At 40.4% G+C, this 15,205-nt stretch overlaps 1 protein-coding gene across 1 annotated transcript in view; it reads right to left on the bottom strand.

Moving 5' to 3' along the window:
• LOC148537732 (protein kinase C delta type-like) overlaps nucleotides 1–14,044 on the bottom strand; it is a 65,514-nt gene extending 51,470 nt beyond the window's left edge. Inside the window, exons 1-2 of the mRNA XM_088460392.1 lie at nucleotides 13,456–14,044; nucleotides 7,580–7,680 (exon numbers count right to left, since the gene is read on the bottom strand). Of these exons, the coding sequence (XP_088316518.1) occupies nucleotides 7,580–7,680; nucleotides 13,456–14,044 (690 nt within the window). The remainder of the gene's footprint in view (nucleotides 1–7,579; nucleotides 7,681–13,455) is intronic.
• Nucleotides 14,045–15,205: the final 1,161 nt, after the last annotated feature.

The following is a 15,205-nucleotide window of genomic DNA, read 5'->3' on the forward strand; positions in this document are numbered from 1 at the left end:
AGAGCTATTCAATTGACCACACTGTTAAGTCCAACTAGAACCACTAAAGTTGGAGAATGCTGGTTACAGCCACTTAAGCTGGTTATTTAGTCGTGGTAACCGGCATGTTCCCACTAAAGTGCCGGCCGCGAGGCTGTTAGCATCGCGCTAAGCCAGAAAATAGCATTGCAGTCGGCACTTGAGTTGAATTTCTGTTGGCAACTGAGGAAGGTGGGAGCAGAAATCCTGTAGTCTGACTTACCAACACAGTGAATTGAATAGCTTTGGGAACTCCTTCCTGGGGCTATTCCACATCTTGCTGAATTGAAACGCCCCCTTTATGACTATGCTCTTAATTTTAGACTATAGAGGTCCCTTATTTTTAGTCCTCTGGGCTCCCAAACCCTTATTCCTGCTCGCCATGCTGTTCCCTCCCTACCCCACCAGCCCACCCTGGAGAATTCCATTTTTTCCAGGTTGAGTGAGTACGGGGCATAATATAGGTCACCACTGCCACAGAGCAGTGAAAGGCTACACAAGCCCTCTTGCACAGTATAAAGTCTCAGCACCTCCTCCATGCCTAAAGGTATAGAGCAGCCTGAAGTCTGTGAAGTCGGTCCGGGCCTCCTCATGACCATGTCCAGGAGCAGTTGGAAAATGTGCCTCTGCAAAAATCCTTGTTATGGACAACACTGGATACTAATATATATATATATGTTCCATCTTGCTTCCTGCTCCCTTCAGCCCCCCTCCAATCCATCCCCGCTGAATAGTAACCCCATTCCTGGCACCAGCAGAGTGGTCTTCCTCCATCATCTCCGGCAAAGGTCTGTCCCGTTGTTCCTACAGTGGGAACTGTTGGTTCCTGCGGCGCGCACCCTGGCTCCCACTATGCATGTCGGAGATGGGACAGGCCTTGGTGGATACATCTATATATACACACACACACACAGTATATATATATATATATATATATATATTATATATATATATATATATATATAATATATATATATATATATGTGTGTGTGTGTGTACAGGCATATATGAAAGTATATATACATATATATATATAGATAAAAAGGGGGGGTGAAGGAGCGGCGCCTTCAGTGTAACAACTTTTACAGCAGGGATTTTAAGACCAAGTCCATAAGGTCCAAACACACAGTCTATCCTTGCAGTGTCTTCGTGTAAATCCCACGATGTATATCTCAAAGAAAACATAAAAACAAAACAAACATAGTGTAGTCTGAAATTATATAAATATATATACGTTCAGAAAGTGCTGACGTGCAAAAGTGGTGACATAAATAATAGCCGTGTGTTAGAAACACTCCACTCGTGTATATACGACAAAGCTCCAGCACCCAGAGTATATAAGAAATAGCCTTGTACCAGCTGTTTGCTTGTCTTATATCAAGGTAACAGGTATCTTTCTTTTGGTCCTTTTCTAGGTCCAGGAACTAAATCCAAATGCACATGCAAACATAGAAAAAAAGGGAGGGCCTCCAATAGTGTAATAAGTTTAACACATACAATTTAATGAAGACAACATAAAAAACTCGTACAATATAGCAAAATTAAAAGGGCTTATCTGTCCAACAGTGTGGAGGTGTAACAGGAGGTCCTACTAAGTACAGCTCAACGCGTTTCGTCCCTCTGTGGTCTCTGGGGACTTCCTCAGGAGTGGATACAGCAATAGGGATACTCTGTCTTAAGCACACATATTTATACCCATACTAATAATAATCACCTTGATTATGTTTAACGAGCGTCCAGGGCCGCCTTTGTGCGCCTGCGCGGGAGTTCCAAGCTTTTTATCACCCCCCCTTTTTATCTACATTACTTTGGTGATTTTTTTGAATAGATCACACATTGGAAAGCGCGGCAGCCACCTTAAATAGGGAGTGTTTTTGAGACATTTTATGTGGTTTATTTTAATTCACTATTTCTTTTGATTATATCACATGTATTGTTTATGAGCTTTGTGCGCCACTTATACCATTTCATATTACGTTTATCTATATTCTTTTGATAAGGGGCAGCACCCTTAGTGCTCTGAGAATAGCACATCAGTGCACAATGAGCTTTCTGAGGTTAAGTCAAAGAGGGGGCACACGTGCCTCCATGTGCCAAAAAATATTTAATGAGGAGTCTGTTGAAACAGACAGTATCAATACTGGTAACAATTTAGATGAGGATTTCTGGGATTTAGAAAGGATGTTGGTAAAAGAAACTAAGATATGGTGGGATATTGCAGGTCTTGAGCAATATCTAAAAGTTAATAGAATCCCACGTGGCCTTAGAATCATAAAAAAAACTACTTTTGGATTAGATAATGAGGCATTTATGCAGAATTGGGAGCAGATTTTGAATGAATGTTCAAATAAATTGATAGAACTAATTTTACAGGAAAAAAAGAGAGAACTTGTATCTCTTGAAATACAAATTAAAAGTAAGGACCAGAAACTCGAACCTTTTAAAACAAATGAGGAATTTAAGAGGAATGAGGAGGTCCTTATTAAGAAAATTGACAAAGTGGAAAGGGAGGTTGTCAACAGGAAGGAGAAAAAATTCTTTAGGGATAAGCAGGATTATCTTAATAATAAAATAAAGAAATGGACTAATACAGATTTTAAAAAGTATAAAAATAAACATCAATTTGAACCAATACATTATGAGGAATGGAAAACTGTTCCATTTAAACCAAAGAGAAGACAGTGGCGTGATTCTCCAAGGGAGACTAATTTGATATCTAGAAATAGATATTCAGCCCTTGCACGTCTAGGCTCTGAATCAGATAGCGATTTTTTATCTCCAGGTACACCAATATGGAGAGACAGGTACAAAAAAAACGCTATCAACGAGACTATACACTGAGCATCACCAATAAAGAGAAATCTAGCAGAAGAAGAGGGAGAAGAGGGGGTATATCAAAATTACAGAAAAAGAAACAGGCTATAAAGGACAAGGACTGTAAAGAGCAAGGGGTTTTTAATTCATCTGATAAACAATTAACAGATTCACAAATTAAACTTCTTAGTAAAGGGTTATCCTTTGCTCCAGCCAATAAGCCGAAGGAGTTTCAATTATATATAGACCTTAATAAATATGTAAGAAAATTGACCCTTAAAAGACACTTTTTGAAATCTGAAACAGGCATATTTAAAAATTATGAGTCCATTGTTAACAAATCAGGTCTCAAACAACCCTCTAAATTCTACCCTCTAGAATCAAAAAGCAGTCAGATTGATATGTTTTATGAGCTAGTTAAGAAGGATCTCTGTACAAACTCAATATGCCCAAAAATAAAAGATAATCTTACTAACTTTGAGAAACAAGCACTAAAACAGTTGAAACAAGATTCCTCTTTGGTTTTAAAACCGGCTGATAAGGGTGGGGGACTTGTAATCATGAATCGTGCTGATTATGAATTTGAAGCGCATAGATTATTAAGTGATACAAAGTCTTATAGAATTTTGAAAAAAGACCCTACCCCTGAATTTGTGTCAGATCTAAGAAGTCTTCTTTTAGAAGGACTCAAGAAGAGTGTTTTAAATAAAGATGAGTTCCAATTTTTAATCATGAATAATCCTATCATCCCAATTTTTTACTTCCTGCCAAAAATACACAAAAACCTAGAAAAGCCGCCAGGTAGACCAATCATTGCGGGCATTAACTCCATCACATCCCATGTATCAGAATACGTGGAAGTCTTTTTGAATAAATATGTCAAAAATCTTATGTGAAGGACACCACAGCAATTTTACAGAAATTACAAGGTTTTAAGTGGCAGGATGATTTTAACTGGGTGACAATAGATGTACAATCACTATATACCTCGATAGTACATACCAAAGGGATTGAATCAAGTATGGAATTCATGAGAATGGATCCAAACTTAGATGAGGAACATAGGGTTTTTATTGGTCAACTCATGGATTTTATATTGACGCACAACTATTTTAGATTTTTAGATAATTTTTATCTTCAAACGTGTGGCACTGTGATGGGGACAGTCTTCGCACCTAGTTTTGCAAATTTGCACATGGGTAGTTGGGAGATTAATAGCATATACAATAATAATCCGTTCCTAGAGCATATAATACTGTATCAAAGATACATAGATGACATCTTGATTGTCTGGAAAGGAGATGAAGAGACTTGCAAGAATTTTATCAAACATATCAGTAATAACATGTATAATCTTGCCTTTACTTATAAATTTGATAAGATAGAATATCTGGATTTAGTATTAGTAGCCCAGCATTATTCAGTAGAAACCAAGAATTACATTAAACAGGTCGATAAAAATAGCTATCTACATTATAAGAGTGGTCATCAAAAATTTTGGAAAATGAACATTCCTTACTCACAGTTTTGTAGAATAAAAAGAAACTGCAGTAATGAAAATTCTTGTAAAGAACAACTGGATATATATGCATCTAGATTTATTGAAAGAGGTTACCCACAAGATTTGGTTAGTAAAGCTATAGTGAAAACTGAGTCTACCAATAGATCAGAATTATTATCATAAAGACACTAAGTCGGATAATCTCAGTTTTATAACTACCTATAATGAGGGAGAGAAGCGGATAAAAGCCTCATTCCACAAACACTGGAATATCCTCAAAATGGACCAAGTCCTTAACATGATACTCCCACCAAAACCTGAGATAATATTTAGAAAAGCCAGGAACCTTAAAGAAATTCTTGCCCCTAGTATGCTTGATACTGATCCCAGTACAACCAATACGGGTTGGCTAGCAAAGCCTAAAGGGTTCCATAAGTGCAACCACTGCTGCATCTGTAAATTTGCAAGTAAAGAAACAAAAAGCTTCTCGAACCAAAAAGGCAAAGATTTCAAAATTAAAGAATGATTAATTGCTCTACTATATACATAATATATATGATCGAATGTACATGTGGCTATAAATATATAGGGAAGACCAAAAGGCCCCTGAGAATAAGAATTCAGGAACATGTAAGAAGCATTCGAAATAAGCTTGAATCTCACTCAATTCCTAGGCACTTTAATAGAGTTCATAACTCCAATTTAGATCATTTTTGCTTTAAAGGAATTGAACACGTTACACTGGGAAAGAGGAGCGGAGATCTTGATAACATACTTGCTAAACGAGAAATGTATTGGATATATATGCTGGATACGCTTACCCCTAATGGTATGAATGAGGGGTATGAAATTGCCCCCTTCCTGTAACGTTAAAATCAATACATAAATTTTTTAATATATATAATATGTACAGAGCTTTGCTTCACATCTTCGAGAATGCATATTGTTTTATATTGTTTTTATATACCCTTATTTAAGTTGCGTCTTTATTTAGTATTTTTTATAAAATAATTAGTTTTGTTCTACCTATTTCAAGCCTTCTATACTTACTGACACATTTCTCTTAGGTTTTTAGTTATTTTTTATATTTTACTCATGTATCATTTTATATGTAGTATGATTTTAGACATGCCATATACTGTACATGTCCATTATATTTGTCTATTTATGTGTTTATTTATTATTTTTATTAATTCCTGTATATAGTTTACTTATTTAATGCACCTTAAAGTTGCCCATCATTAACATACCTGATTATTTATATATATTAATTTATCATAGATCTAAATTGACACACTTTGGGGAGCCAGGTTGCCTAGCAACTACATAATTTCCCAAGACATACCCAAAATGGCGACCGCCTTTGTCTACGGGAAAATGGCCGCCGCCAATACATAGTTATGGGAAGCGGAATCGCTAGAGCCAAAAGTGTCACCTCACCCTGCTCGTACTAAGTGTGGGTGTTTGATAAGCACAGAGATTCAGTCTGGGCATCTATAGCGGCAACCGCATAGATGCCGGGGCATAGACCTTTGACCTCGATCTCCAGGTTGCGCGAGAGCTTGGAACTCCTGCGCAGGCGCACAAAGGCGGCCCTGGACGTTCGTTAAACATAATCAAGGTGATTACTATTAGTATGAGTATAAATATGTGTGCTTAAGACAGAGTATCCCTATTGCTGTATCCACTCCTGAGGAAGTCCCCAGAGACCACAGAGGGACGAAACGCGTTGAGCAGTACTTAGTACTTACACCTCCACACTGTTGGACAGATAAGCCCTTTTAATTTTGCTATGTTATACGAGTTTTTTATGTTGTCTTCATTAAAGTGTATGTGTTAAACTTATTACACTATTGGAGGCCCTCCCTTTTTTTCTATGTTTGCATGTGCATTTGGATTTAGTTCCTGGACCTAGAAAAGGACCAAAAGAAAGATACCTGTTACCTTGATATAAGACAAGCAAACAGCTGGTACAAGGCTATTTCTTATATACTCTGGGTGCTGGAGCTTTGTCGTATATACACGAGTGGAGTGTTTCTAACACACGGCTATTATTTATGTCACCACTTTTGCACGTCAGCACTTTCTGAACGTATATATATTTATATCATTTCAGACTACACTATGTTTGTTTTGTTTTTCTGTTTTCTTTGAGATATACATCGTGGGATTTACACGAAGACACTGCAAGGATAGACTGTGTGTTTGGACCTTATGGACTTGGTCTTAAAATCCCTGCTGTAAAAGTTGTTACACTGAAGGCGCCGCTCCTTCACCCCCCCCCTTTTTATCTACATTACTTTGGTGATTTTTTTGAATAGATCACACATTGGAAAGCGCGGCAGCCACCTTAAATAGGGAGTGTTTTTGAGACATTTTATGTGGTTTATTTTAATTCACTATTTCTTTTGATTATATCACATGTATTGTTTATGAGCTTTGTGCGCCACTTATACCATTTCATTATACATATATATATATATTTATTATTATTATTATGTCATCACAGCATACTGCAGTCAAGATGGGATGTTGGGCAGCGTTCAGAATCACACATGGCGTCATCGGATATAAGGCAAGTTTTTTTCTTTTAGTTTTCTGCATACCCCTGATGACAGGTGTGATATATTTTGTTAACATTCAGAATGTCAACAGCATTATGTTCTGAATGACGACATTCAGGATTGTCAACAATGTAATGTAGGATTACATTATGTAGATGGATGCACAGGGGTACCAATTATACTGTATATGCTGCAGATTTATTGAGACTTTTTTCCTTTTAGATCTAGTTGATTTGTACATTTTCTATGATTAGGTCTCTAATGCAGGGGGGAATGGCACAGGTCACAGTCACCCACCATATCACTAGTCAGGCCAAAGGCCCTTCATATGTTTCAGCTCCAGGCCCATGTTGACCTTAATCTGGCACTGGGTAATTTTAAAGTGGTAGAAGGTTGAACTTTACACTTTTGCACTGTGTCTATCTTTAGATGCTTTCTATAACCCCAAATACTGTCTCCTAATAATACACCAACCACACCACAGAGCACAATGACACTGTCACAGACCCAGCACTATAAATTACATGTAATGCAGCAAGTACAGTGTGGAATAACATTAGGTGGACTGGCGAATCAAAACTAACATTGAATGAAATTGTGCTGTAGCTCTGTACATCTGTACTAACATCCAAATTCAGACATACAGTAATTCCCCTGTGACAAATGAAACCTCATTACTTACCTTTCCAAAGCCACCCTGGCCTAGCTGACGGAAGAACGTCAGTCTCTGGATGGTGTGAGAGACTTCATTGCTGAGGCAGGATGACTGAGCACTGCTGGTTCCTAATGGAAAAGTGAGATGAGAACATTTCAATAACACCCATATATCATAGAACATTAAGGGGCCAATTTATCAAATGTTTTTATTTTCATAAAATTATGCAGAAACTGCAGTTTCTGCATAATTTTATGAATTGTTGCTATGTACTAATAGCCTAATGCTTGGCATTTCATAGAAATCTCCTGCAGAAGGCTAATTAGCACTGCATATCGCAGTCCCCATTATTATCAATGAGGACTACGATCTGACCCCATTAGTTTACATCATCTTCAGATGGTGCAGACTGTTTTAAGTCTATGGAGGCTTTACTCGCAGGAGAAAGATCTTCCGCTCTTCGGCCGGTTCCGGAAACTGACAGTACAGTAGAATACCACGGACAGACAAGTGAAGATTTTCATTCATATATCCTATTTCCTACTGTGTGCCAAGTGCAGTCATACTTAGGGGGCGATTTAATTGTTTTTTGGGCGACTATTTGTTTTGTGTACCCAAAGGAGCAATTCAATTGTTGCTCTGTATGGGCGCAATAGCCATCGGGGCTGGCATTTTTTGTCCACACTCTCAGGAGGGTGCGAGAAAATAAACTCGTGCAATAAACTCGTGGTTAGGGCGTCAAAACAGCAGTTTGGGCGCCCTAACCAGGACTTTAGACGTGTTTTAATTTAGACAGTTTTACATGGCTAAACCTAGTCTAATACGGCGCGATGACCATGTTAATTAATGGGTACCCAGAATTTCAATACTAGGTGCCCATTAATTATTGCCGCCCACAAAACAATTGAATTGCCCCTATAGTATTTAATTCTGCTCACAGTAACAGTATATACACACAAATGTGTCTAATATCACCAACTATGTTAATCCAATAGCATCAGGAATCTAAAGTATTTTGATTAAAGATTTTATTTTGTGACAAACAGGACTGTCGGCAACATCTGTGTTTGCATGACATTTGCCTATAATATGTGGTCACATGACAGCGCTGCTACTGTAATGCTGGCCATACACGGGACGATTGATCACATGATTTGGGCAGTTTCTACAGGTTGGACAGACCAATCATTTGAAAATAGTTGTATTTTGAGTCTTCTGCGACCCCGATGCGCGTCCCCGCCGTCGTCTAGTTGGATCGCAGATCAGATGGTTTTGCAGAGAGATCTCAACTGATCGTGTAGGAATTGACACACATTATGTGATGTGATTGATCAAATCGTATGGTCTTTTGTGAAATAGTTGCATTTTAAATACAAATCGTCCTGTATCTGAAGGGAAGAATTTTCAAGGGAAATCGTACAACTGATCTGACCAACTTTTGAATCTCACCTTAAGCCAATCATGAGTCAGTGTCTGCCCAGCAGCGATGCAGGTTGTCATATATACAAGTGTGAAGCTCTGGAAGGAGAAGTATTTAACAAGCTCCAGACTCCAGATTAAAGTTTCCCCCGGCCCCCCTCTCTCAGGGGGCCTCCCAGCTCTGATTATAGCTGCAGTGCAAAAGAGCACCACAAGCTGTAGAAATTGAAAATGAGAGGGAGGATGGAGACTGAGTAAGGGGGCAGGGTTACACAGCAGTGTATAGCCAGTCAGTGCTAGCTAGGGATGGCCATCGGTGGGTGTCCATCAATGGTTATCATGGATGGTCCCATTGGTGATTACCATCGATGGCACAAACACCATCTATGATAAACCATCAATGGTTTGAACCCCCTTAATGGTCACCTCTACTGCACGCACATCGGGCTGCAAGCCAATTATAAATAGGGGTGGGGATTTGTGGTCACCAGGGGGCGCGGCTAAGTTCCTTTCTGCCACAAAAAAACCCCAACAAAACATTAGCTCCCAATCATCCATCGATGGTGAAAAATCATTGGTGCTCTGCCATCGATAGCAAAAATAGTTAACATCGGCCGGCAACAAACGGTGTTTTGAAAACATTGATGGCCATCCCTAGTGCTAGCAGCAGCATGAAGGACAGAAGGGTAGATAGAAGGGTAAAAGGCAGCAGGAGCAGATACAGTGGACCTGATTCAGACCCGGTCGCTAGGAAGAGTTCGTAGCTGCCAACGGTTTGCATTCTGCGCATGCATCGCAGTGCGCAAACTAGTCCGAGCGATCGGGAAGCGTACGCTCGCCAAGCATAGACAGTCCAGCTGAATGTGTGACAGGACAAGCCGTTCGTGGGTGGTGACAGGAGCTGGGCACTAGAAATGGAGGAGTCGAGGTGCGAACGCAGGTGTGCCCGAGTGTCTTAACGCCGTTTCAGCGGTGTGCATAATTAACATGCAGCGTCATAGTACACGTCACCTGGTTGAATTTGACACTGAAGTGCTCGCAGTGCTTGCGGTAGGGTATAGTCAACCTCAAGCGCTGCAAATGCATCTGATAGTACCCGATGTACCGATGGTTACATACACTTCCTTGAGATGTCGTGCGCAAGTGGGCGTCTTAAGACAGGCTGGTGAGTGTCTGCATACACAAAGCGATCGCACGCCAAGACATAGTGGGCGTGCTTATGCCTTGCCATGCGATCACCTGCCTTGTTGTCACTCAGCCGAATTTGCATACGCTGGGAACGAGTGTACGCATCTAGCGAGCGGGTCTGAATCGAGCCAAGTGATGATGTAAGGTAAGGGGGAGGAGGGGGGACACTGTCTATATGAATAAGTGTGTGATTATATGTATGTGTAAGAATTAATATATGTATCTGTACATGACTAACTGTAACAGTGTGTATATGTGTGTGTGTGTGTGTGTATACGTTTCTGACTACATGTATGTATGTGTGTGACAGTATATATGTACTGTATATGTATGTGACAATATGTATGTATGTATATAAGGTGTACGTGTACCACTAAGCCTCGGAGAGGGATAAAGTGGACAGAGATAAAGCACCAACCAATCAGCTCTTAACTGTCATTTTTCAAACACAGCCTGTAACAGGACAGGAGCTGATTGGTTGGTACTTTCTTTCCACTTTTTCTCTCTCCAAGGCTTAGTAAATCTATCCCTGTATGTGTAACTGTTTGTATATAGGTATGTGACAGAGAATGGGTATGTAATGCTGGCTGTCCAGATGCCTCCTGTCACAGTACCGACAGCGGCATCCCGATGGTTGGTATCCCGACAGGGGTCAGGTATGTATACTTACCCTCCCCCCCTAATCCTCCCCACCCAGCACCCTAACCATTACACTCCCCGCTTCATGCCTAAACTTAACCCTCCCCCCTTAATGCCTAACCCTAACACCACCAATGGTGCCTGACCCTAACCCTCCCCCCTAGGGGTGCTTAACCCTAACCTTCCCCCCCAAAACCTAACGTTAACCCTGCTGACTTACCTAAAACTACATCCCGGGCCCCGCGGCTAACACTGAGGTTGCTCCGGCTTACCTTAGTTCGGGCACACGTCCTCCTGAATTCTGGCGTCGGGATTAAGATAGGCATTGGTATTCGATGCCTATCTTAAGTACCTTGTCAGGATTCTAGCGTCGGGATTGAGACTGGTGGCTGCCGGTCTCATAACTACATCCCGTGTGACAGTATATATGTATATGTGTGACTGTATGTATGTGTATATGATGTGTGTGACAGTATATCTGTATGTGTATATGTGTGTTACTATATATGTATACATGTCCTCCCAACCATTACAATATTGCTGGAACCTGTTGTGCGCATGAGCATGTGGGCAGCCCAGCAGCTGTGGAAGCAATGTGTACACCCCCAGTCTGAAGAGAAATGGGGGCGTGACGTATGGCCATGTCCCCATTCATGTGCATGCAGAAGGCTTACACACTAGATTGCTTGCAGTGTTCCCTAAGCTGCAGCATGATTGACACACTGTGGCCATTTGGGGGTGGGGTTGGTAACGGTGACTGGTTTACAAAATGGGAGCATGTTGCCCCCATTTAGTAGGCATGCCAAGGCAAGGATCTGCATCTACTGAAGCAGATTTTCTGGCTTGCCCCAGAAGAAGTTCCAGAGGTCAGTGTTAGTAAACTTAGGGTTACTAAGATGGCCCATGGCTGCCCAACAGTGATTTGATGCTGTGTCTTTGGTCGTACCATTCAGATCTGCAATGCTGGCAGTGGAGTCTTCAACCTTCAGATGCCTCCTGTGGTATATTAGCATTGTTTTTGCATTGCTGCTGCATCCAAAGCTGTAGCAGCGATGCTAATAGCATACAACTCTGAATCAGGGCCTCTGACCCAATCCCGTATATGAAATGTTGGTCTTTCATGCCCCCCCAGTCTTCAATGCCTTGGGCCCCCCAAAGCCCTAATCCAGCTCTGCTTGGCCCCGTTGGGTAATTCCATCTTCAGATGGGGAGAAGGTGTAACAGATAAATACTGGCTGAGTACGTTATGTGGTCAGAGGATTTATTATATGGTTGGGTGGAGATCATTAGTAAATCATGGTATTGATTGAAAAATCACAAATGATATAAGAGACATGATTGGTATGGCAGGAAATTGGAACGGAGCTGCACAAATCATTTTTTGACCCTAAAGTACAGTGTAATTCTTTTAATTCCCCAGATGTAATGGGCCACATGTTATAGGGATAGCAAAATGAGATCAGATGCTTGATCATCTGATCATCAGACATCAGATGTCTGCCTTGCAGGTGAACACAATAATGATTAAGGTGGCGCCTCTGTATCCTGTATTTTACAAACATCTATGTAAATATGTGTATGGGTTTCATACTCACAGATAGTGATCATCACAATTACAATAGCAATAATTACTACTCAACGACTGGACAGTAATGTTAATATTAAACTTGATTTACAGAAATTGATTTAGCTTTTAGATTTAAAGCAGCAATAATGTCTCTGATGCAAAAGAGCAGCTTCACGGCAAAGACAAAGTGCACAGTAATACATGTGGTGTAAATGGTGCTTTACACATTACCGATACTCTTGGGGGAGATGTATCAAACCTTGGAGAGACAAAGTACTAACCTATGAACTTCTAACTGTCACTTTACAGGCTGAGGAGTATATATACTAAGCCTTGGAGAGAGATAAAGTGGACGGAGGTAAAATACCAACCAATCAGTTCCCAACTGTCACTTTACAGGCTGTGTTTGAATAATAACAGTTAGGAGCTGATTAGTGGGTACTTTATCTTTCTCCAAGGTTTGTTACAATTCCCCACAATAAGTGGAAGTTTGGTTGTAGTACATGGGGCACAATATTTTAGCCTAGATATAACGCAACCCCTTATTACTAATAAATACAAATGTTTTCATTTATAAGCATTCTTGGATTACTAATAAGGCACCACTAAATTAGATTTTGATGCAAGAAACTTAGGGTCGTATTCAATTAATGGTGAAAATGGACGTTTTTGAAAAAAAAAGGCGACATTTTTGCCAAAAAAACAGAAGAAAACAGCAACAGACGAAAAAAATCTGGAGAGAAGTTTTCTCCATCCCAGACCAGGAGAAAAAAATGCAAAATCCTTATTTTTGGCTAAAAATGTGGGGATTGCTTTCAATACCCTTTGGACACCACCCCTAATGATAAATTACCGGAAAAAAAATCATAAATTGCGCACTTTGGCAAAAAACGTCCGCGCAAATTTTGGGCGGAAAAAAAATCTTTGAAAAAAGGCCCTAAGCATGATGTAAATAAATACATGTAAATGTATTTTCAAATATTAGTAATTAGATATAGAGGCCTTAGCAGTTGTCTACAATAGCACAGCCTACCAAAATACTTTCACAGTGTTTGTATGAAAACAGTTTGTATATGTGAGTTTCCCTTACCCTGTCTCTCTGCATCTACATTATGTTCTTTGCTCTTCTTCTTCTCCTCATCTCCGATCTTCTCCTCTGGGCAAGATGACAAGTACCTGCATCTCTTCTGTCTCTTGATGGAGACCTCCTGCTCTTCATCAGAGGGGTTGGAAATATTCCTCCTCTTGCTCTTCTCTGAGCTGGATGATAGCTTCCTCCATCTCTTCCTCTCCTTCTTGATGGAGACTATAACCTCTTCCGCATCAGAGGAGTCAGATAGGATCCTCCTCTTCCTGTTATGTCCAGTCTTGTTCTGTTCCTCTGAGCTGGATGATGGCTTCCTCCATCTCTTCCTCCCCTTCTTGATGGAGACCTTCACCTCTTCTTCCTCATCGGAGATGGAAAAGATGCTCCACTTCATGTCACGTCCGTTGTTGCTTAACTCCTCTGAGCTTGATGATATCTTCCTGCACCTCTTCTTCCCCTTCTTGCTGGAACCGATGCTCCTCTCCATGGTGGCCTTCTTCATCCCTGGCTTCCAACGGTCGCTCTTCCACCAGTGGTTTGAAAGTAAACTGCCCTGACGCCAGCTGCAGCTTTCAAAAGTGGCATGTGCCATCAGTGGCAGTTACCTGCCCATATCCCTGTGCTACATACATGGTGTATGCTGGGCGAGCCTATGTGCATGTCATCAATAGGCATGTGTTCAATTATCGCTGGCTTAAATAGGGGTTTCCTAAATTATGGGGTGGGAGTCATTTTATCAATTTGGATTGATCAGATTAAAATGTATCTATATTAAGAAATATATTCAGTTATATTTGTCACCTATTTTATTTTTTTTTAAATAATTTTGTATTTATATATTTATTACCAGTTATCTATGTAGTGCACACATATTAGACAGTGCTTCCCAGAGAACATTTCAGTTACTGACATTAGTCCCTGCCCCAGAGGAGCTTACAATCTGTATTCCCTATCACATGGACACACAGTTTATAACAATACCAAATAGTTATTGAAAAGATAAACACAGAACACACAGGTGTCAGTACAAATAATGTTATTTATTTACAGCTGAATACTGAAAATAGTCCTCAGACATGAACGTGTCACTTCTCATACATACTATTATTTCTACTGGGATACAATCTGTCACTTTCCTCATTGTCCTACACTGTGTCTTACAATTTGCATATCCATTCTCATGGTCTCTCTATATACCTTTTATAAAGCAGGGATAACATGGTCTTAGCTTAGCTAGTTGTAATATTACTCAGTACAACTGATATATTACTACTAGTGATGAGAAAGCTATTTCAATTTAGGTCCCTTTGTTTCAAAATAAAATTGCCATAAAATACTAAAATATTACTTTTGCAGGTTACACAGCAGCAGGGGTGGGCTGGGTCAGGGGGCACATGGTCCCCCAGTCAGCACCATAACCTAGAGTCCTTTGCTGCCTGTTCTGCAGTAAGCGTCCTGGTGATCCAATGGTTGATGTGGCCGTGATCCATCTGTTGGATCCTACTACATCTTTCTGTTACTTTATGTCTTACAGGGTGACAGAAGCACTGTAGGTCAAACGTTACTGTAGTAACAGAACAGGTTGTGATGTTGCCACCAATAGGCATCCGTATTACAGGGGAGACTGCTTGTGTGTAGCTGTGGCTTTGCTCCATGAGTCACAGATGACAGCCTGAGACACAACAAGCAGGGCCAGCAATGTGACCATATTAGTGACACGGATATACTGCAGCTAGCGGCTGTGTCACCCAGG

This window comes from Taudactylus pleione, unplaced genomic scaffold (assembly GCF_031769625.1).
Source record: "Taudactylus pleione unplaced genomic scaffold, aTauple2 ptg000044l, whole genome shotgun sequence".
Taxonomy (NCBI): domain Eukaryota; kingdom Metazoa; phylum Chordata; class Amphibia; order Anura; family Myobatrachidae; genus Taudactylus; species Taudactylus pleione.